Below are 23,421 nucleotides of genomic sequence, written 5' to 3' on the forward strand. Positions count from 1 at the left end.
TAGCCAGTCAATTCAGCATGTCACATTAGATCATTCTGTTTAGACATGAGACTGCTGGTGGAAATGACCAGAGGTTTAGATAAAAGGGGAAAAGGGTCAGGGTCCGTATAAAGCATCTCAGAGCGCTGATCCAGGATCAGGACCTCCGGTCCATGTCATCTTATTCAATATACGATGGTCTAAAAGGCCAAACTGATCCTTTATCAGCACTCTTCTCTGATCGCTAGTGGACGCAGGGAAGTCCCCTTTTATTGAAACAGATGGTTGAAGCACGGATTGTCCCTTGGCTGGGTTCAGCATGGCACCAAACCAATGATATGAAGAATACTGCCAGCTCGCTTGGCGCACTAGTACACATCACAATGGGGAACAGTTCAGCATTACTGTAGATTTACACTTGATGAAAACCAGATCCTTAACTTGAAAAATGTAAAGTGTGAATAATTTCAAACCACAAGACATAAAAATTAAGAAAAAAACTGCTTGTAAAAATCTAAGCTCAAAACCTTTTAACTGTCACTTCAACAGCACTGGAATATTGAGCTCTTCCATTGAACAGTATGTCATTTTCCTGAGTCATCCCAAAGCCACGTACCAGCGGTGAGGTTGACCACAGAGGCCGTTCCTGCAGTGATGGCGTCCACCTGGGAGTGGATTTCATGTTTGGACTCATCCACCTTGTTCTGGATCCACACCTTGGATGCCTGGAGGAGAGATGGTACTGGTTTATTATAATTATTACATGAAGGTCGTACTTGGCAGCTAAAAGCTGAATTGCAGTACACAGCACATACAAGTAAATAAGAACAATTAAAACATCCGAAAGTCAGGATGGGAGCTGAAGGATGGATGATGATCTAGGAGCTGAAGCAGGGAGAACAGCATTGAGGGCAGAATACTAAGGTGAGCACTAAGGTAAGCATAGACGTAGTTATATTTCTTTTAAGTAGTGTTATGTACATACATTAAACATACCATTAATCATAAACATCACAAACGTCTGAAAATTACAATATAAAATGTAATGATTTGTATATGAAGCTTTAAGAGTATTAACACCTTAATCAGACGTTAATAGGGCATGAAATTGTCTGAGTGCTGTGTGTGCTTGTCCGTGTGTGACGGTCAGTATGCTGTATGTCCCCCTCACCATGTCCTGTCCCAGTGGAGACAAGTGTGTGTGTGTGTGTGTGTGTGTGTCTGTGTGTCCACACCATGTCCTGTCCCAGAGGAGGCAGGTTGTCCACCTCTCCCAGATCAGCCTGCGCCTGCTGTACTGCCTGCATACTGGTGTTGATGGTCCCCATCAGGGCCTGCTGTGCCGAGCTCTGGAGAGACAGAATAAACACACAGACACATGATCAATATCTACTAAACACGTATAGAGAGATAATATATATATATACACACAGTACCAGTCAAACGTTTGGACACACCTACTCATTCAAGGGTTTTTCTTTATTTTTACTATTTTCTACATTGTAGAATAATAGTGAAGACATTAAAACTATGAAAAAACACATATGCAATCATGTAGTAACCAAAAAAGTGTTAAACAAATCAAAATATATTTGAGATTTTTCAAATAGCCACCCTTTGCCTTGATGACAGCTTCGCACACTCTTGGCATTTTCTCAACCAGCTTCACCTGGAATGCTTTTTCAACAGTCTTGAAAAGCCGCCAACAAGTGCTCAGCATATGTGGGAACTCCTTCAAGACTGTTGGAAAAGCATTCCAGGTGAAGCTGGTTGAGAGAATGCCAAGAGTGTGCAAAGCTGTCATCAAGGCAAAGGGTGGCTACTTTGAAGAATCTAAATATAAAATATATTTTGATTTGTTTAACACTTTTTTGGTTACTACATGATTCCATATGTGTTATTTCATAGTTTTGATGTCTTCACTATTATTCTACAATGTAGAAAATAGTAAAAATAAAGAAAAACCCTGGAATGAGTAGGTGTGTCCAAACTGTTGACTGGTACTGTAGTTGTAACGAATGCACTTCCTGAATAAAATTGATTGAACACTTTTTTTTAGTTTTTACATATAGCCTACAGTAACATACACTACTGAAAATGCTATTGTGTCGTGTGTGTGTGAGTGAGTGAGTGAGACAGAGAGAGAGAGAGCGAGAGACAGAGCGAGAGACAGAGCGAGAGACAGAGCGAGAGACAGATCGAGAGACAGATCGAGAGACAGATCGAGAGACAGAGCGAGAGACAGAGCGAGAGACAGAGAGAGCGACAGAGAGAGCGACAGAGCGACAGACAGAGCGAGAGACAGAGCGAGAGACAGAGCGACAGAGCGAGAGACAGAGCGAGAGACAGAGCGAGAGACAGAGCGACAGAGCGAGAGACAGAGCGACAGAGCGAGAGACAGACAGAGCGAGAGACAGACAGAGCGAGAGACAGACAGAGCGAGAGACAGACAGAGCGAGAGACAGACAGAGCGAGAGACAGAGAGAGAGAGCGAGCGAGCGAGAAAGAGAGAAAGAGAGGTGGAGAGAGAAACAGAGAGAAATACAGAATGAAGAGGGGAGAAATAGAAAGTGTGTGTGTGTGAGAACATGTAACATTGCATTCCTGCTCTCACCAGTGGTGGCATGTGTCCTCGGTGCATCTGTCCCATGGTGACCTGTTGCTGTGCAGAAGGCATGGTGCCCATGCTGAGAGACTCGGTCCCTATAGAGCCAGACCTGATCACCCCTGGTAGAGCCACAGAGCCATGCTCCACACGACCCACACGGTTAAACTGCTGCTGCAGTATCGTCGACCTGGAGATAAACGGACACAATAAATTCAACATTAATCAACTACGTATGATTTTATAAAAAACGCATCTGTGATACTTACTCAATATTTATCACATAATTATCTCATAGCAGAGAGAGCTTCTCCTTTCCCATCCACAGGTGGCCCAACTATCGAAGGATTGTTTGCCAGACTCCGAGTGTGTGAGAGAGTGCATGTGTGTGTGCGCATGTGGTGCTAACAGGAACCCCGGCCGACATCAAACCCTCATTGTGTTCTTCCAGGAACAAGATTCTTTTGTTATTCTTCAGATGAAGCCTTCCAGGTTTGGTTTCCTGTGAGTTTGCAGTATTAATGCTTGTGTTTTGCCTTAGGCCCTCTATGCTACCCTCCACACTGACTGGCCCAGATAGGGGAACAACACAAGGGCTGCATCCCAAATGGCACCCTATTCCCTAATTAGTGTGCTACTTTTGATCAGGGCACATAGGGCTCTGGTCAAAAGTAGTGCACTGAATATGGAGCCATTTGGGAAACAACCAAGGCCAATATTCCCTCAGTACAGGAAAGGAAACATCAATTGAGACTAGACAGGAAAACAGCTTACGTTATTTAACGACAGCTCTATGTAGATAAAGGGACTAATACACGTGTAATTAGGGATGTCCAGATAAAAATGTTGTTTATCCGGACGGAGAGAACAGAGAAAAAGAGAAAGGATTAACTTCCTCTGTTGGAGTTTCTCTAAGGGACAATACTATCCACTGAGGGGAAGTGTTCATGTGGACAGTAAGATGTATTTATGAGATATATACATTGTAGCTGGAACATAAAATGGGACTGATGCCATGTTGGCTTCATTAGCCACCAAATGGAAGAAAACAGACAAAAACAGGAGAGACTGCCTGGACTTCTCCAATAATAAACACTCAAATGTTTTCTGTTGCATGACCTAATGAACACAACCCTGGTCTGTAGGAGACTGCTATTGTATGTTACTGAGTTTATAGGATTTATATAACAGTTCACATACTTCTTTGGGGAGACCGATTCTTCCAGCATGGTGGATTCTTCATCTCCTTCTAAACCAAAACGGTCTTTACTTTGCTTCTACAGAGACAGAGAGAAAGAGAGAAATTCACAAAGTGACATTTAGATCAAAGTTGACAATGAATGGCTATTCTATCTCTAAAAGCCAACATACATCTATGTGTACACATATTGTGATTGCCAGATAAGTTTAGACATAACTATTTGGACATGCATGGGAGCATTGATGTTTTCTAGAAGCAGTGTTCCTCACTTTAATAAGTCACTGGTTGTAATCCGGCTTGAAGGAACAATAATCAAGCTACGATGGGAAAGGGTTTTCCACACTCACCTTTTTGAGGATGATGTCGATGTATCCAGCAATGAGCTGAGAGATTTGTTCTCCCTCAGTGGTCTGGACTGAGTAGTAACTCTCCTGGTACTCCCCAAAATCCTACAGCAGACAGGCAAACACAGAGAGCTTCATACTACATGTACATGCTGCATTTCATACTGGACAGTTGTCTGGGCTGAGTAGTAACTCTCCTGGTCCTCCCCAAAATCCTAATATAGCATTTTATATTGGACTAATACAAAAGCCTACAACAGACAAACAGAGCCTTATACCAAATCCTGCACATTCCTACCAGAGGGTAACACACAGTGCTTCATACCAAATCCTACAACAGTCAAACACAGGCCAGCAACGTCAAATGCTGCATTTCATACTGGACTAATACACACAGAGGCCTCATGACAAATGCTCCAGCTAATACCAAACTGTACACAGCATTTCTTAGTGGAATAATATTAACAGCAAGATCCCAACCACTGCAGTGGCTCTTGCTTGTCATTTGTTTATATAGAGGACTTGGCTCAGTGTGTGGGGATTAATGTGAACGTATGGAATAAGTTAGTTATAACAGACGGCAGACATTGTGCTGCTGGAGCCTAGACGTCAAACTGCTAGCAGGCTGTAGCAACAGTCAGCTTAAACCAATTACAGTTAGAGCCGCATAAGGCACAATTTGTATGGAAGAAACTGTATGGCGAAAGAAGAAAATCACTTTGGATGCTAAATATCAGGAGACATTTCATAGAGTATCCTGCTATATTTTTTAGTCATATTTCTGGACGTCATCTTTTAGAATATGAAACTGATCTGACCCTGCCAGCAGGTGTTTGAAAATGGATGAAAGCATCCCAACAAAGGAATATGCATGATTGGTTGAATAAAATTGTATGAATATATTTCAAAGCATTCACCAAAAGGCACAGCTTAACTTCAATAGCTTCCTCAGTATCAATGCAGAGGCTGCATAGCAAATGGCACCCTATTCTATCTGGTCAAAAGTAGTGCACTTTAAAGGGAATGGAGTGCCATTAGGGACACAGTCACAGAGGGAACATTCCTCAACTGTATCAACATAGAGAGGATGTCTACAAAAAGAGATATTCTAGATTAAGTATTTCTTTACTCACTGACTCTTAGTAAAGTCACAAAGGGCAGTCATTGGCAGGCAAGACAAAGGGGGTTTGTTCAATAAATTAAGTTGAACAATTGAATGAATGAAGAGAAGAGTCTTTATACTAATTGTATATGAGAAACATTCAGATATACATTTTCTTTACTCAGAGCCTATCTAAGTGTAATCTACCTAAGAATAGAGCACAAAGGATATACATGATAGAGGGCAGATAATGATTGGTGTTTGCGTATAAAATATACAAGAGGTCACTGTGGACAGTTTATTAACAAGCAGATTGGCCCATTGACGCAAAAAAGAAGTCTGTTTGAAAAGTTGAAATATAAGGATATAAATGGATTGTTTTTCTCAAAGCTGAGTGTACTGTATACAGGTACGGCACACTATAGTCCTGTCAGTCTTGTAGTGGACTACAGGAAGTAGAGGCAGCAGCACTGAGGAAGGGGGTCTTACCAGACACACAGACACGAACACACACACACACACTGCGGGTCTCACCAGGGTGAAGCTCTTGGGCGAGGCGGCCCATCTCTTCACGGTGGTGAGGGGCCACTCCTGCACCACGTCCTTCGTCTTCTCCTCCACCCTCATCACGGACTCTTTGGTTATCCCCAACAGCCTGGGGACCAGCTTATTCTTACTCTTCATCTTCTCCTATAAACAGCCATGAGAGAACAATGGGAAATATTAAGCAACAAAACCTTATTGGGGAACGATGGGAGAATAAGCAACAACTACCATTCATTAGAGAACAGTGCAAAATACACAACTTATTCATACTATTCATCTTCTAATACAAGTACAAACAGTCAATGGAAAACAATGGAAAATAAAAAGCAACAAAGCTTCATTAGAGAACAGAGCGAAATAAGCAACCAAAAGCTACTTAAACTTCGTATTCACATGAACGGTTAAGATAGTCCTTAATATGTCTAATCCATCAAGCATCATGGACTGCCTTACGCTCACACTTTCCTAAAATAGAAATAGCGTCCTTCTCTCTTTCTATCTCATGTGGCTTTTCTGACTGATCAGAGGGAGAGAGGGAGAGTTGATTGGGAGTGACACAGGGACAGAGGTGAGGAGTGTTTAAGAGTTGCTCTACGCCGCCTTGCTGGCGGAGTGGGTCTCTATGGGCTCTGGAGGGGTGAGCGCCAGGGGGCTGGGGGGACCAGGGGAACTGGAGGGATGAGGGCCGGGGGCACCAGGGGAACTGGAGGGGGTGAGGGCCAGGGGAACTGGAGGGGGTGAGGGCCAGGGGAACTGGAGGGGGTGAGGGCCAGGGGAACTGGAGGGGTGAGGGCCAGGGGAACTGGGGAACTGGAGGGGTGACGACCAGGACGACCAGGGGAACTGGAGGGGTGACGACCAGGGGGACCAGGGAAACTGGAGGGGTGACGACAAGGGGGGCGGGGGGACCAGGCGAACTGGAGGGGTGACGACCAGGGGGACCGGGATAGGCCCCTCTTATCTCCCTATGGGGGCTGCAGCCAAAAGGACAGACCCTGCCTGGCAGAGGAGCAGCCAGAAGCCACTAGTTAACTCTCCAGGTGGGCACTCTCTCCCTGCTCACAGGGAAATAATCATTACGCCATACTCCAGTGCATAGGCTGCAGGCACACAGTTGGTCACTTTCCAGGAACACACTGAACCTCACAGCGGAGGTGATGGGGGGAGTAAGTGTGTGTTCACTGCTTTACTACAGTTCTATCACCTCAACCAGAGCCGTTTTAATCCATCAACTATGACTTCTTTGTCTTTATATTACCCTCTCATAAATCTCTGTGTGATGTGTTTGAATCAAAAAGTTGATCGTTCTTCACTTCTACGCATTGCTTCAACTTCTACTTGAACGTCTATATCCTGATATGAAGCATTTGTATGAAACGTGTCTAACACTTTTGTTTAGCTCACATCTACATAAGATTAATGGGTGTGCCAGAAACTATGAAATGTGCAATATTTCCTCAGTCTAATTCATTCAAATCATTAGCACACTGCCCTGTGTTGCTCTGCCATATCTTAACTAGGAAGGTGTGACTCCATCTTTTTGATCTGGAGTCTGAATAATGATGTCAGCGAGTTTTCTAGCCTGGTCCTAGATCTTATTTGTACTGTACTAGCCAACTCCTATGGTCGTTGCTGGCAAGACAGCACAAATAGATCTGGGACCAGGCTAGAAAATGTGTACTTTGGTAGAAGCCAGATGAGCATATTTCAGTCATCTGGTTGGTCTTAAACCTAATGCTCAGGTGGGATTTTGTTCACTCCAAAGAGAAGACATTCCTCTGATATCAAAGAGGCCAACTGGAGGCCTTGGTGTTGCAAGAACATGAAAAGCTGCTGTTATTCAGCTGTAAACCACTTGTTTCCACACCTGCTAGTGCTACAGACATGCACACAAGTTATCTTACCTTCACCAGGAAGAAAGACACTCCGTACGTCCTCAGGGACCTGGCTAGTTTCACGTACTTTACTTTAGCTTCTATCTCTGTCATCTCATCACAGTTCTTGTGGTCCTGTGAGTTTGAAAATAGAATAGAATAGAATATATTAAAGCAGTAAGGAATGAGGGGGTGTGGTATATGGCCAACATACCACGGCTAAGGGCTGTTCTTATGCACGACGCAACGCGGAGTGCCTGGATACAGCCCTTAGCCGTGGTATATTGGCCATATACCACAAAGCCCCGAGGTGCCTTATTGCCATTATAAACTGGTTATAAACATAATTAGAACAGTCAAAATAAATGTTTTGTCATACCCGTGGTATACGGTCTCATATACCATGGCTTTCAGCCAATCAACATTCGGGGCTCGAACCACTCAGTTTATCATTTTATTTAGACTATCAACAGTTGTATGGGACAAAGACGTTTTAACAGAATAGGAACCCAAAGTTCAAATAATTAATTCAGGAACAAACTAATTAATTGAAGATAAAATGGCAATATCTACTTATATAAGATTCATAAACAAACTGGACCAACCTGAAAGATTTTCTTTTCATTCCCTCGCTGCTTGATATATTCTTTAGGTAGAAACTCCTTGAGGCTAAAATAAATTAAAAGGTAGGTACAGGTTGAGAGTTCATACATAAAACCATGAAAAGTCTGCTGGCTTAAAACAACAACAAAACCCAATTTCATGTGGTGGGGATTTGTAATATGAAAACAAATAACACATTTCTATCAGTACCCTGAAATAACACATTTATATCAGTACCCTGAACTAACACATTCCTTTCAGTACCCTGAACTAACACATTTCTATCAGTTCCCTGAAATAACACATTTCTATCAGTACCCTGAAATAACACATTCCTATCAGTACCCTGAAATAACACATTCCTCTCAGTACCCTGAAATAACACATTCCTCTCAGTACCCTGAAATAACACATTTCTATCAGTACCCTGAAATAACACATTCCTATCAGTACCCTGAAATAATACATTTCTATCAGTACCCTGAAATAACACATTCCTCTCAGTACCCTGAAATGATACATTTCTATCAGTACCCTGAAATAATCCATTCCTTCCAGCTATATGTCTTCATTGTATTGAATAGCATCGCCTTCATGATAAAAATCATAATCGCCCTGTTCATCATCACCATCATTCTTCTCCTTATGTAAAGTTAAAGTAGTCTTCAGAAGGAAGTGATGCTTACTCCAGGAATCCAGGCTTGTGTTTGTGTTCTATGTGCGGTCCAAACTGGATCTGAGCCTGAATCCCTGCAAACTCACAAGCCTTGTCGAAGGACACAGGGTGAGAACCATTCAGGATGTCATCTCGTGCCTGGGAGACAGATAAACGCACACATGTTCAATATAATCACCATCATAAGAGACGCCACTCAAAGTTCTCCAAGGATGTTTCAATTCTTGAATGGTAAGAGATGAAAATGAAACCCAATATATCACCAGTAATATGGAGTGTCTGATTCCATTTTCTTTACATTCTTGAATGGGAAACACAATTCACATCCTGAAATGATGGAATTGACCCCAACCATGGTGACCCATCAAAACAAAAGACGTCTCTAACACTAGTACCTCTAATGACCTCATCTGAACCCTGATCCCTTTATGGATGTTGTACAGTCCATCAGCCTGATAGAGACTAATCTCATACAGAGACTATGAGCCCAGAACAGAGAGCCTGCGGAGTCTCATTTACCTGCTAATTGAACCATATCCTTTATCTGGCTGAACCATCTCTCACAGCTATTTACACACTACAACAACAGGTAATTACACACAGACAGCACAACATGACTAGCAATGGAAGTGGTGCTTTAGTCCTTTTGAGGAAGAGCAGAGGTCAGAGGAGAGGTGTGTGTTAAAGACCAGGCAGGACCCCTAGGACCATATGTCACAAAGAAGAGGACACTGTCAGCAGACAAGGGAATTGGGTCACAGTCACACCATGACTTGACAATGACACAAATTCAATATGCCAGCTGCATACATCAAAATACAATAAATCGCAAATGCACTGACTGAAATGATTTAGAAATGCAGGCAAATATGCATACGTGCACACACAACTTGAGGCAGTAATCATTGCTGTGGTGATAATGAGGCACATCAGAGTGTGAAGCACCAGCTCTGGCTGTCTCTGTGTGTGTGTGTGTGTGTGTGTGTGTGTGTGTGTGTGTGTGTGTGTGTGTGTGTGTGTGTGTGTGTGTGTGTGTGTGTGTGTGTGTGTGTGTGTGTGTGCAATTATTATTATGACCAGCTAAATCGAGAATAACAGATGTTCTCTATCCATCAAAATTCATCCATTACAGCACGTTTCTGGTGAAGAGCTTAATTGCGGACTACTATGCAGGGAAAATAGAACAGAGGAGAGGGCATGAGATAGGAAAGAGGTAAGGAGAGGGGAGGGAGAGAGTGGTGGAGAGTTACTGAGAAGGATGAGATAAGAAAAGTGAGAGTTAGAAAGAATAGGGGAGAGGGAAGAGGAAAGGATGAGAGACATGTTAAAAACAGTAGGAGAGGAGAGACCGCAGTGAGGGTCAGACCTGGACGTAGAGCAGGTTGAGCTGGACCGGGTCTCGTGAGTCCACGTTCTGGTCTGAGTAGAAGAACTTCCTCCTGAGCAGAAGAGTTTCTGTCTCCTCCACCCCCTGCTCACGGAACGTTCTGCTGTGGTCAAGCCAGTTGACTGAAAACACACACATCAATACTGAGATTAACTCATAAATGCACAGATTCAAATGTTCTCAATAAACTTAAAAATCTAAACATAATTCTCTCCAATATAGTCAACCCAAGGGTTAACTCAATATTTTGTAAAACACTAAACCCAAATCCATGTTGGCGTCAGTGTTCCCCTGAAGGGGGGTAGTGATAATGTCAATAGTGGTGTTAAACTGCCCATCAGTTTGATGGATGTGCCAATATCTAGAGGCTGGAGAGGAGCTGCCCTGTCCATGGCCTCTATGACTGAACACATCACAGCAGCCCAAGACAGATGTCTATTGCCTACAGCAGATGGGAAATGGACACTTCTGCTCAGGAAAAAGGAGGAAAATACTATTTGATGTGCGATACAGTATCCAACTCAAATCTCTATTAAAATAATGCCTTAACCACAAATGGCTGTCAAATCAATAAATCGGCAATGTTGCTGCTTCTGTCCAAACTCTTATGAAACACGCAGATGTATCAAAATGTATTTTCAGAACAGACGACAGAGCAATATGTTCAAGGATAGCAGATGCAAGTTAGCTAACAACTAAATAATCCTGCTACTGCTAACTTTATTCAAAACATATTTGGCTCAAATTATCAACTTGGTTGAATGATCAAAAAATAACATTGAGGGAAATTAAATTGGCCATTTGTAGAGATGGCAGGTAGCCTAGTGGTTAAGAGCGTTGGCCAGTAACCGAAAGGTCGCTGGTTTGAATCCCCAAGCCAAATAGGTGAAAATTATGTTGATGTGCCCTTGAGCAAGGCACTTAACCCCAATTGCTCCTGTAAATCGCTCTGGATAAGAGCTTCTGCTAAATGACTAAAAAGTTAATGTAGAGACGTTTAGCCTCAACTGAGACCCTATGGCCTAAACTCACGGTCGTCGTCTGTGTGAAGCTTGGCTTTGAGTTTCTCCATCTTCCTCTCGTCTCGGAGCAGAGTCCTGTCTTTCTTCAGGGTGCCCGTCCCATCCTCCTTCTTCTCCTCCATCACCTCCTGGATCAGAGAGTACTCCTCGTAGTTGGTGATGCCTGAAATCACAGGGAAACGCTTTCAGACACAACCTCAAACCACTGGCTCTCATATGACAGGTGTTAAAACAAATCATGTAATCCAGGTTAATTGTTAAGGTGAATTAAGTGTAGTAAAAAGGAAGCAGACTCACATTCTACTGCACATCATCACTTTGAGACAACCTCAACCCACTAGCTTTCCTATGATAGGTGTTTTTACAAATAATGGACCACTCACCTATTCTACTGCATATCGTCACTAGCAGCTCTCCCACGGTTTTGGAGTCGTCCACCATGATGGTTTTCACAGCCCCATCCAGCATTTTGATCTTCAATGGTCTCTGTTTCTTCTTGTATTCAAGGATATCCTGAGAGAGAGAAGAGAAAGAGAGAGCAAAAGAAACTGTGAATGTGGCGAAAAGGAGAGCGAGTGATCAAACATTTAGCCAGTCGAAGGAGAGAGGGATCTAATTTAACGGTTGCCTATTCCTTCCTCACAACTCTCTCATTTCTCACACACAGCAATATGAAAATGGTTTGCCTCTGAACTACATACTCTGTCATTCCAACAGGCCTGGCACTTCATCCTGCTTTAAACACACAGCACTTGTTTAGAGAGAAAACACCAATGGAAAACACATCCTATGAACACATGTTTGGTGTGTGTGATCTTTTCGGACAGACTTCAATCAAGAGTAGTGTCAGTGTGTGGCGTGTGTGTGTTACAGTATGTGATCTGTCAACATTTTTCACCAGCACCATACATCTCATACTTTACATACTCTCTCCATGGCAACAACTACAAAGAACCCCAATTACAGTATAGAACCCTCGCTACAGTATAAGACTGGTCAGATCACTAGGGGTTACTGTAGGTATGCTTTAGGTAGGTTTTTACCCCGTTCCGCAGCATGTAATAATCCAGAGTTCTTCCTGACTGCAGCCAGATGCCTTTCCTGGGATCCTCATCAGAAAGGAACAGACCGTAGTCTGAGGCTGGAAGACAACAGCAATAGAAGTTACCATTAGCATTAGGATGAATTATGCATTTCTAAGCACTTATTTCAAGTGGTTTTGAGAGGCAGGTACCATTCGAATTCTTCTAAAGTGCATCCTCCCTTCCTTGAGGTAATCAGTGCTAAGACATGACTGGACAGGTGAAAGCCATGTGGTGCCCTTGCTTTCACCTGTATGTCTGTGTGTTGTGACTGTACCTTGTCCGATCTGGGCCTCGGGGACCCTCTCTCTGATGATTCTGCAGGCGTCGTAGACGGCTGTGGACGGCTCAAACTGCATGGTCTTCACCAGGTTGCACTGGCGGATGCAGATCTTCAGCGACAGGGCCACCATCTTGGCGGGCGGTGTGGGGGGTGTGTCTACACCTGGGGAGAATGGAGGGTGAGCTCAGTATATGAGAACAAAGAAAATACATCTACTTAGTTATTTTCCATGAAGCTAAGACAGGTGTGACCACACCACACTGCATTAGTAATACTTCACAGAATTCATTCTTGTGAGTTAGAGCCTATGACAAATTCACAAGTTTTCAAATACAGTCCATCTGTTGTCTAGGAAAAACGAAGGGGATCAAAACTGAAGTGATGTCTGTGTCTGGATTTAAACAATGTGAGAAGAACACCGCCGTCGGTCTGTCTGTCACTGAGCAGGCAGACCGGGCAGCCACTCAGACAACCTGAAACTCAATTTATCTGTAACCCAGACAGACAGAAATAAGCCATGTGCCACTCAGAGACGACTGAAAGAACATATCCTGCATATTACTCTGTGTCTGACAAGGAGAAGTAACTGCACCTGGTTGATACACACTCAGAGGGTTCAAGTCTGTAATCAACAGTCTATATATCTAGACAGAGTAAGGGGAGGATTGCCTACCTCATGTACAACCTCCCGGATTGACCAGAACAACCTGCTCAAGTTAGGAAATCACTCTCCAACGATCTATAGAACTATCTACCTGCCATTCTCAATACAGAGAATCTCACAGATATAAAAGCACCTCTGTTCAGAGAAGGAGAGTGGAGCCTTGGCCTTGAGGTTAACCTGTCAAACAGAACACTTCTCCTGGTCCTCCAGGGACACAAGGCCTCTCTCTGTGCTGACGGGTCAGAGGTTAGCAAGGCCATGGTGGAAGTGCACCGAGGCCGTGTCCAAATACCCATACTAGCGTACTTAAACTACATACTATGTACTCATCGTCGCATCCTTTTTAGCATGTACCGGTTTTGTAAAAAGTATGCATTATGACTGGCTGAGTAGGTGGGGCGGGGCGGGGCGGGGCGGGGCGGGGCGGGGCCTAGTGCGGGTGGATTTTTCCAAATTCAACAGACATGTATCGCTTTAACCAGCCTGATAATAGCTTAATTCTAATTTAAATACATTTCTCTAAACTGGAATAGGAATGGAGTTATAGGCCTACTCAGGCTGGTTATAGGCAGACTATCACATTCAACCTATATTGTAGCCCATATAGCCCATCTATCCTATTTAAAAAGGACTGAAAACAGAAACAGATCATTTGTGCCATTTCAACATTTTTATTAGTGAAACCAAAGTGCTGTAACATATATAAATTAAATCAATTAGCCTAGTACACACACCAAAACTTTTCAAATGCCTGTTATAAAAAGGCTATTGCACAGAAAAACGTGGACAGTTGGGTGCATCGCAAATTCAGAACCGCTGGACAGCAACATAATAAACTAAAGCACTGATCATTGGGAATGAGATCAGAATGATTGCTAATGCTTGATCCATAAATTAAATAGGTAGCCTAGCTTACAAAACTAAAACAATGCATATGTTCAAATCAAAAGGCCTGATTAACATGACATCAATAAACGCAGCCACATTCCTGAAACTCAGAAATCAAAAGATGGTTTAGTATTTAGTTTAAAAGCTCTGACGAAGGCCAAGAAAACAAGAAACACTTTTCAATGAGAAAACAGAAATCCACATTTGGTATAATAAAAAAAAATATATATTTGTTTTCAAAGATGTAGCCTACGATACAATACTCGTGATCATTTTGAGAACAAATACCACTTATCCTACATTTGAACACAACTGCAGAAGCTTTGCTATTTGGCATCTTCCCAATAAAGTAGCCTAGTTTTGTTGTTTGGCTACTTGAAGAGAACTAGGGCCTATCACTCGCAGCCCATCTCTTACAATGCATTATGGAAAAGTGTGCATCGAATTCTACTATATGAAGAGCCAAAATGAGTATAACGTACTGGCATTTAAACCACACTTGATATTTCGAAAATCCTCATATTATAAAACATTCCTTTCTCGCATAGAGAATGCGTCATGCACGATTACGTTGTTTCTCCACTATTCGTTGATTTCGGTAGCGCATCCCCATATGTAAATGATCAGTGGTTGTCAAAGCTGAAATGAGTATGACATCCGGGCATTTAAAGTATACTTGATTTTCGAAATGTCGCATACTATTAAACAAGTATGGGTATTCGGACACGGCCAGTTAATGCCCGTTACCCCCTTACACTGACCTCGTCTGCATCCATTAGGCCTTCGTACCCCTGCACACGGACACTCATGGGGACCCACAGGATCTTTCTCCTCTGTGAGATGTGTTCAAGTTCAGAGGTGAATATGAATGTTTGTCAAAATGCCAAAAATTAAAGACTGTGGTTTCCCACTTGTCTAGAAGAATCTAATTTGAGGCATACTAGTTTGGTTTGAGATAATCTATGTATTATTATGGTATTGGCAGTATGTATTGTCAAGGTGGTTAGTAGGTATTGAGGCATAATAGCATAAAGGTTATGGTTATTATAATAGTTATGTAATCTATATTTATCCTAGTTCATAATTTGAATACTGCGTAGGTATTCGACAGGTCAGTTTAAATAGAATCACTGACAGTATTTACACATACTTAACTCCTCCCCCTTCTTAACAAATGAAGATCATCCACAGTCCCCCCCCAATCCATGTTGACAGAAATTAGCAATAAACTTAAACATCTATATCTCTTTATTAGGCTGCCAGAGGGAGCCTTAAAAAATGAAATGACTGGCATCAAACTGAAGAACTGACATTAATTTTATTTCGCTGCTAAAAAAACGATTGTTGTGGTTCCAAATTAATTTAATTTTGAGCTTGTCACCAATAATGTTCTTAGTAACAACCAACCGTCACTCATCATTTAGACAAGTCTTTATTATTGCAATAATAAATAAAAATATTTTGACATAAGATATGCTTGGCATGAGACGACTGCGGCAGGCTAACGAGAGGATCCCCTGCTATCAAACATGGATGACCACACCAGCCTGCTATCCTTCCTATTCCCTCACTCAGACGAGGAAGGATTTGCTGAGATCTAGTAAGATTTTGAAACACCTTCCAGTACACTGCAAACAATCCCACTGTGGGAGAAAGGGATATGGAAAGTACAATGGACATGTCCAGTGAAATTATAAGGTAGAATAATGGCATCGTTTTTTATGATAATGTTCAGATGATTAGGTTTACAGTAGGTAAGTAAATGGGGTGTTTTTTATGGTTGTTTGTGAGCAGGCTCAGCCCTTGGCTTCCAGATGACCCCATATCCATGTCTGTTTCCCTGCTACTGTGACGTCACCCCTATATATCCACCTGTCATTTTTCCTGTCCTGTCCTCCAGACCACATCCATTCAATTAACACCAGTCAATAAGGGCTGCAGCCAGCCAAGCCAGGCAGGCAGAGACGAGTACACAGGCAAGGACCTCTGCCTGCTCCGCGCTACCAAGGTCACCTCCAGCCAAGCGCTGTCTGACAAGGAGAGGAGCGAGGAAAGAAAGAGACTCACACACCTGATTCACATTTATCATACATCTCAATGTCTAATAAAGGATACGTTTATTCCTCATCACCAACCCATAGGCATCAGCATGACCATAGTTGAGAATAATATCTGTAGGCTTATGAATATCTGAAAGCAGAATAGTAGCTGAAGCATATAAGCCTACTCATGGTCAACAACAAAACATTGTAAGGAAAACAACCCAAGGTGAAATGTGACCCACCTCATTTAGCAGGCGTGAGAGAGGGATGAACAGAGAAAGAGAAAAGGGGATAGAGCATGGACAGAGAGAGAGAGAGAGAGAGAGAGAGAGAGAGAGAGAGAGAGAGAGAGAGAGAGAGAGAGAGAGAGAGAGAGAGAGAGAGAGAGAGAGAGAGAGAGAGAGAAAGATGGAGGGAAAGGAGGATAGAGTACATAGCGAGAGAAAGAGACCATGTAGTTCAATAGATCAATGGATAAGCCTAGTCCTGCTGGGAATCCCCAGGCCTGGTTTCTGTAACATGGTCTCTAATACAATAGGAGACTACAACACTGGAGGGCCACTGGGATGGGGATTCAATACACGGACAGAACACATCAATGTGGTCGCAAATACAATACTGTGTGTGTGTGTATGTGTGTGTCTGTCTGTGTGTCCACCAATACAATACAATACAGCTTCATCATATAATGTCGGGCTGGCTCTATAACAGCACATGTCCTCGGGTTAACACAATGAAGGTTGGAATAGAATCACATCTACCTCAGATTTGATCAGGTTTCATATTGCAGAAATCTAACCCCCATGGCCAATTCTACATTCAACCATGATGAACTCAAATTGGCCTACTGCAAGTTAGATGGATTTGTTTGGGGAGAAAGACGTGGTAAAAAAAACTACTCAGAGAGCACATCTGGTGTGAAGCTAACAGTGAGTGACGCAGCAGGCTTCCTAAAGATCTTCTTGATAAACTGAGGCTAAGGTTCTAATGTATTCCCGGAGCATGTAGCGGATTATGATACATCCATTTTACACAGAGCGCCTGTGAACAATAGCTTAGTGATGTCAGACCATCTTCTCCATGCAGCCAGACCCCACATGAATGATTACAGAAACACACATGAGCTTCTCAGACTAAACAGGGTGGGCCATGTTAGTTTGATGGAGTGTGTGGACACAGCCCTTCTTGTGCTTGTGTACAGAATTGTGTATTAAAAGTCCTAAGAAACACCAAAGGGTGCTCAGTGTGTGAGGACCAGGGCTCTAGGTGCGGTAGAGAGACAGTACGCCAGTGCTTCAGTGCATGGGTACCACACATGCAAACCTACTATGTACAATCAAAAGACAAAAACACACACTGTTGCAGAAGTTAGGTGGTGTGTGGTGACTATTCCTGCTGCATGTTCCTGCTGCATGTGGTGTTCCTGCTGCCTGGTTTCCTTGGTGATTTATCAGCTTCACATGTATCTCATTAGCACGGCATCTGGATTCCCTCCATCAACAAATACACACACAGTGTGTACACACTGCATTCCATGTGTGTGAGTGTGTGTGAGTTGGGGTCAGGTGGTCTGTGTCAGTAGGCAGCAGCATTAAACACAGAGGTAAGGTTTCACCCAGAGAGGAGAGGAGCCTCTGACCCCGGACAGACCTGTTGGAGGGTAACTAGAGAAGGACCAAGACAGAGGCCATCTCCTGCCTCATCTATCAACTATCTGTTACAGCCTCCCACATCTTCTCAACCCACTGTCTCTGGACGCTCCGTGTAGTCAAGGTTGCCCACAGGCACATATCTAGGATTAGCCTCTCCTGGTCCTAAATAAATACTTGGCATCTACCTCTAGTCGCTCCTACCTGCGACCTGATAGCTACTGACAGCCCACCTCTCCAACATGTCCGTTCAGTCATGGGTTGCCACAGTTACACAAACTGCTTGTAGTAATCTTTGCCCTGACATTATCAAAACAAAAAGAGAGAGGGGGAATGACAATGTACCCACAAACTGCAACAGTCCCAGATTGATAAGTATATTATCCTCTTTCAGTGGAGGCAGTAGAACCACATCAAAAGGCAAGGCAGTCAGCTTGGAGAAGTGAGTGAGTAAAATATACCCTGCAGATACTGAATGACACATTCTCTCCAAGACCAAAGCCCTTTACAGTACCATGAGGTCACTCACCCACACAACTCTCCACCCACAACAGTTGGAGGATTATGCAGGAGGAGGAACATGATCAAACCCAGCTACAATGCAGGGAAACAGGAAGAGGGAGTCCACTAAGATGTCAGGTGTAGATATCAAATTATAGACCAACTGAGTTGTATGATATAGTCCTGCATACAGGTAGTCTGTTTACTAGTCATGTCTGGTAAAATCCCTTCTGAGGGGCTTTTCGGGGAAAGAGAACAGTAATGTTTTCGTGTTTCTGTTCCACCAGCTTTGACTACTGTTTCCCCGCAGTCATAAGGAGGTTGTGAAAGCTTTTTAAAAGGACAGCAACGACAGGAAGTAAAAGGCATCAGGCATGAATCTCAGCTCCTGAACCGGTCACTCAACGAAGGGTTGAGACAGAGCAGACATGACAGCAGCATTTGCAATCGCTGCCCCGTGGACCTCCTGAAACATGCAGTGTAAACACTGTCGATAACTAAACAGTCACACACACACACACACACACACACCTCTTCTGGTTCACACTCCACTACATCTCCATGTCAACTGGAGGCACCAGGAGCTAAAGCACTAGATGAGCAAAATTCAGAAGTGACTCATTATACAGACCACAATATGGTTCTGGGTGGGTGTTTGTGAAGCCTGCCTCGCTGCCTAAGCATAAACATCATCTCCATACAGCACACATCAATCTCCCTGGAACACACAGCTTGCGTTGGGAAACATCCCAAATAGCACCCTATTCCCTATGTAGTGCACTACCTTTGACCTGGGGATATAGGGCTCTGGTCAAAAGTAGTGCACTAAATAGGGAATAGGGTGCATTTGGGATGCAACCTGGGAGACTCCTCCAGACAGAGGAATTCCTGAGACGCTCAAGAACGACTGCTTTTGCAAAAATGTGGCCACTGACTTCCCTACAGGAAGATCTCACAAAAGAATAGTACTACCAGTCTGTTCTGTAGACAAGAGTGTAGGTGGGATGTAGTCGTTACAATGCTGTAGGTTCACTTAAAATTCCATCAAAGATGGCTGAAATACAGTGCCTTCAGAAAGTATTCATACACCTCAACTTATTCCACATTTTGTTATGTTACAGCCTGAATTCAAAATGGATTAAATAAATGTTTTTTTCTCACCCATCTACCCACAATGACAAAGTGAAAACAAGTTTAGAAATGTTAGCACATTTATTGACCATGAAACAGAAATCTCTCATTTACATAAGTATTCACACCCGAGTCAATACTTTGTAGAAGCACCTTTGGCAGCCATTACAGCTGTGAGTCTTTCTGAGTAAGTCTCGAAGAGCTTTCCACACATGGATTATGCAACATTTGCCCATTATTCTTCAAGCTCTGTCAAATTGGTTGTTGATCATTGCTAGACAACCCTTTTTCAGGTCTTGCCATAGATTTTCAAGTAGATTTAGGTCAAAACTGTAACTCGGTCACTCAGGAACATTCACCGTCTTCTTGGTAAGCAACTCCAGTGTAGATTTGGCCTTGTGTTTTAGGTTATTGTCCTGCTGAAAGGTGAATTCATCTCCCAGGTGTCTGGTGGAAAGCAGACTGAACCAGGTTTTCCTCTAGGATTTTGCCTGTGCTTAGCGCCATTCCGTTTCTTTTTTTATCCTGAAAAACTCCCCAGTCCTTAACAATTACAAGCATACCCATAACATAATGCAGCCACCACTATGCTTGAAAATATGGAGTGGTACTCAGTAATGTGTTGTATTTGCCCCAAACATAACACTTTGTATTCAGGACAAGAAGCTAATTGCTTTGCCACATTTTTTGAAGTATTATTTTAGTGCCTTGTTGCAAACAGGACGCATGTTTTGTAATATTTGTATTCTGTACAGGCTTCCTTCTTTTCACTCTGTCAATTAGGTTAGTATTGTGGAGTTACTACAATCCATCCCCAGTTCTCCTGTCACAGCCATTAAACTCTGTAACTGTTTTAAAAGTGACCATTGGCCTCATAGTGAAATCCCTGAGCGGTTTCCTTCCTCTCCGGAAACTGAGTTAGGAAGGCCGCCTGTGTCTTTGTAGTGACTGGGTGTATTGATACACCATCCAAAGTGTAATTAATAACTTCAGCATGCTCAAAGGGATATTCAATGTCTACTTTTATTTTATTTTTACCCATCTACCAACCCATCTACCCTTCTTTGCCAGGCATTTGAAAACCTCACTGGTATTTGTGGTTGAATTGGTGTTTGAAATTCACTGCTCGACTGAGGACCTTACAGATAATTGTATGTGTTGGGTACAGAGATGAGGTAGTCATTAAGAAATCATGCTAAACACCATTATTGTACACAGAGTGACTTGTTAAGCACATTTTTACTCCTGAACTTATTTAGGATTGCCATAACAAAGGGGTTGAATACTTATTGACTAAAGACATTTCAGCTTTTCATTTTAATTCAATTCAGTTGGTAGGAGAAGAGCATGTCAACAAGTCAAATTTCTAAAAACGTAATTCCACTTTGACATTATGGGGATTTCAACCTCCCTACGTCTACATTTGACTCATTTCTCTCTGCCTCCTTCTTTCCACTCCTCTCCTCTTTTGACCTCACCCTCTCACCGTCCCCCCCTACTCACAAGGCAGGCAATACGCTTGACCTCATCTTTACTAGATGCTGTTGTTCTACTAATCTCACTGCAACTCCCCTCCAAGTCTCCGACCACTACTTTGTATCCTTTTCTCTCTCCCTCTCCTCCAACACTACTCACTCTGCCCCTACACAGATGGTAATGCGCCATCGCAACCTTCGCTCTCTCTCTCCCGCTACTCTCTCCTCTTCCATCCTATCATCTCTTCCCTCTGCTCAATCCTTCTCCCTCCAATCTCCTGATTCTGCCTACTCAATCCTCCTCTCCTCCCTTTCTGCATCCTTTGACTCTCTATGTCCCCTATCCTCCCGGCCGGCTCGGTCCTCCCCTCCAGCTCCGTGGCTTGATGACTCATTGCGAGCTCACAGAACAGAGCTCCGGGCAGCTGAGCGGAAATTGAAGAAAACTAGACTCCCTGCGGACCTGGCATCTTTTCACTCCCTCCTCTCTACATTTTCTTCATCTGTTTCTGCTGCTAAGGCCACTTTCTACCACTCTAAATTCCAAGCATCTGCCTCTAACCCTAGGAAGCTCTTTGCCACATTCTGCTCCCTGCTGAATCCCGTTTTTTGAGAAGGGGTGCAACTCTCGCTCTCTTGAAGACGGAAGGGACATAGCCAGCGGTCAAGGATGAGTTGATCAGCGAGGTGAGGTAAGGGAGAAGGTCACCGGAGATGGTCTGGAGAAGAGAGGAGGGGATAGGGTCAAGCGGGCAGGTTGTTGGGCGGCCTGCCGTCACAAGTCGCAAGATTTTATCTGGAGAGAGAGGGGAGAAAGAAGTCAAAGCATGGGGTAGGGCAGTGTGAGCAGGACCAGCAGTGTCATTTGACTTAATAATAATAATAATATGCTATTTAGCAGACGCTTTTATCCAAAGCGACTTACAGTTGTGCGTGCATACATTTTTGTGTATGGGTGGTCCCGGGGATCGAACCCACTACCTTGGCGTTACAAGCGCCGTGCTCTACCAGCTGTCCTCTGTAGCTCAGCTGGTAGAGCACGGCACTTGTAACGCCAAGGTAGTGGGTTCGATCCCCGGGACCACCCATACACAAAAATGTATGCACGCACGACTGTAAGTCGCTTTGGATAAAAGCGTCTGCTAAATGGCATATTATTATTATTATTATTAAGTCAAATGACACTGCTGGTCCTGCTCACACTGCCCTACCCTATGCTTTGACTTCTTTCTCCCCTCTCTCTCCAGATAAAATCTTGCGACTTGTGACGGCAGGCCGCCCAACAACCTGCCCGCTTGACCCTATCCCCTCCTCTCTTCTCCAGACCATCTCCGGTGTCCTTCTCCCTTACCTCACCTCGCTGATCAACTCATCCTTGACCGCTGGCTATGTCCCTTCCGTCTTCAAGAGAGCGAGAGTTGCACCCCTTCTCAAAAAACCAACACTCGATCCCTCTGATGTCAACAACTACAGACCAGTATCCCTTCTTTCTTTTCTCTCCAAAACTATTGAGCGTGCCGTCTTTAGCCAACTCTCTTGCTATCTCTCTCAGAATGACCTTCTTGATCCAAACCAGTCAGGTTTCAAGACTGGTCATTCAACTGAGACTGCTCTTCTCTGTGTCACGGAGGCTCTCCGCACTGCTAAAGCTAACTCTCTCTCCTCTGTTCTTGTCCTTCTAGACCTGTCTGCTGCCTTTGATACTGTGAACCATCAGATCCTCCTCTCCACCCTCTCCGAGCTGGGCATCTCCGGCGCGGCTCACTCTTGGATTGCGTCCTACCTGACCGGTCGCTCCTACCAAGTGGCGTGGCGAGAAGCTGTCTCCGCACCACGTGCTCTCACCACTGGTGTCCCCCAGGGCTCAGTTCTAGGCCCTCTCCTATTCTCGCTATACACCAAGTCACTTGGCTCTGTCATATCCTCACATGGCCTCTCCTATCATTGCTACGCTGACGACACACAACTAATCTTCTCCTTTCCCCCTTCTGATAACCAGGTGGCGAATCGCATCTCTGGCAGACATATCAGTATGGATGACGGATCACCACCTCAAGCTGAACCTTGGCAAGACGGAGCTGTTCTTCCTCCCGGGGAAGGACTGCCTGTTCCATGATCTTGCCATCACGGTTGACAACTCCGTTGTGTCCTCCTCCCAGAGAGCGGAGAGCCTTGGCGTGACCCTGGACAACACCCTGTCGTTCTCCGCTAACATCAAGGCGGTGACCCGATCCTGTAGGTTCATGCTCTACAACATTCAGAGAGTACGACCCTGCCTTACACAGGAAGCGGCACAGGTCCTAATCCAGGCACTTGTCATCTCCCGTCTGGATTACTGCAACTCGCTGTTGGCTGGGCTCCCTGCCT

General features: G+C 43.8%; 1 protein-coding gene across 1 annotated transcript in view; it reads right to left on the minus strand.

The window, feature by feature from the left end:
• Positions 1–23,421, minus strand: part of LOC311111667 (talin-2-like) — a 121,264-nt gene that overhangs the window by 43,063 nt on the left and 54,780 nt on the right. Inside the window, exons 3-16 of the mRNA XM_084154456.1 lie at positions 12,699–12,866; positions 12,383–12,480; positions 11,723–11,852; positions 11,350–11,502; positions 10,297–10,439; positions 8,941–9,068; positions 8,257–8,320; positions 7,682–7,786; positions 5,766–5,921; positions 4,133–4,234; positions 3,785–3,861; positions 2,594–2,774; positions 1,215–1,328; positions 596–704 (exon numbers count right to left, since the gene is read on the minus strand). Of these exons, the coding sequence (XP_084010582.1) occupies positions 596–704; positions 1,215–1,328; positions 2,594–2,774; positions 3,785–3,861; positions 4,133–4,234; positions 5,766–5,921; positions 7,682–7,786; positions 8,257–8,320; positions 8,941–9,068; positions 10,297–10,439; positions 11,350–11,502; positions 11,723–11,852; positions 12,383–12,480; positions 12,699–12,834 (1,696 nt within the window). The 5' untranslated portion in view covers positions 12,835–12,866. The remainder of the gene's footprint in view (positions 1–595; positions 705–1,214; positions 1,329–2,593; positions 2,775–3,784; positions 3,862–4,132; positions 4,235–5,765; positions 5,922–7,681; positions 7,787–8,256; positions 8,321–8,940; positions 9,069–10,296; positions 10,440–11,349; positions 11,503–11,722; positions 11,853–12,382; positions 12,481–12,698; positions 12,867–23,421) is intronic.

Source organism: Coregonus lavaretus (genome assembly GCF_964263955.1).
Source record: "Coregonus lavaretus genome assembly, chromosome: 37".
NCBI classification, from domain to species: Eukaryota; Metazoa; Chordata; class Actinopteri; order Salmoniformes; family Salmonidae; genus Coregonus; species Coregonus lavaretus.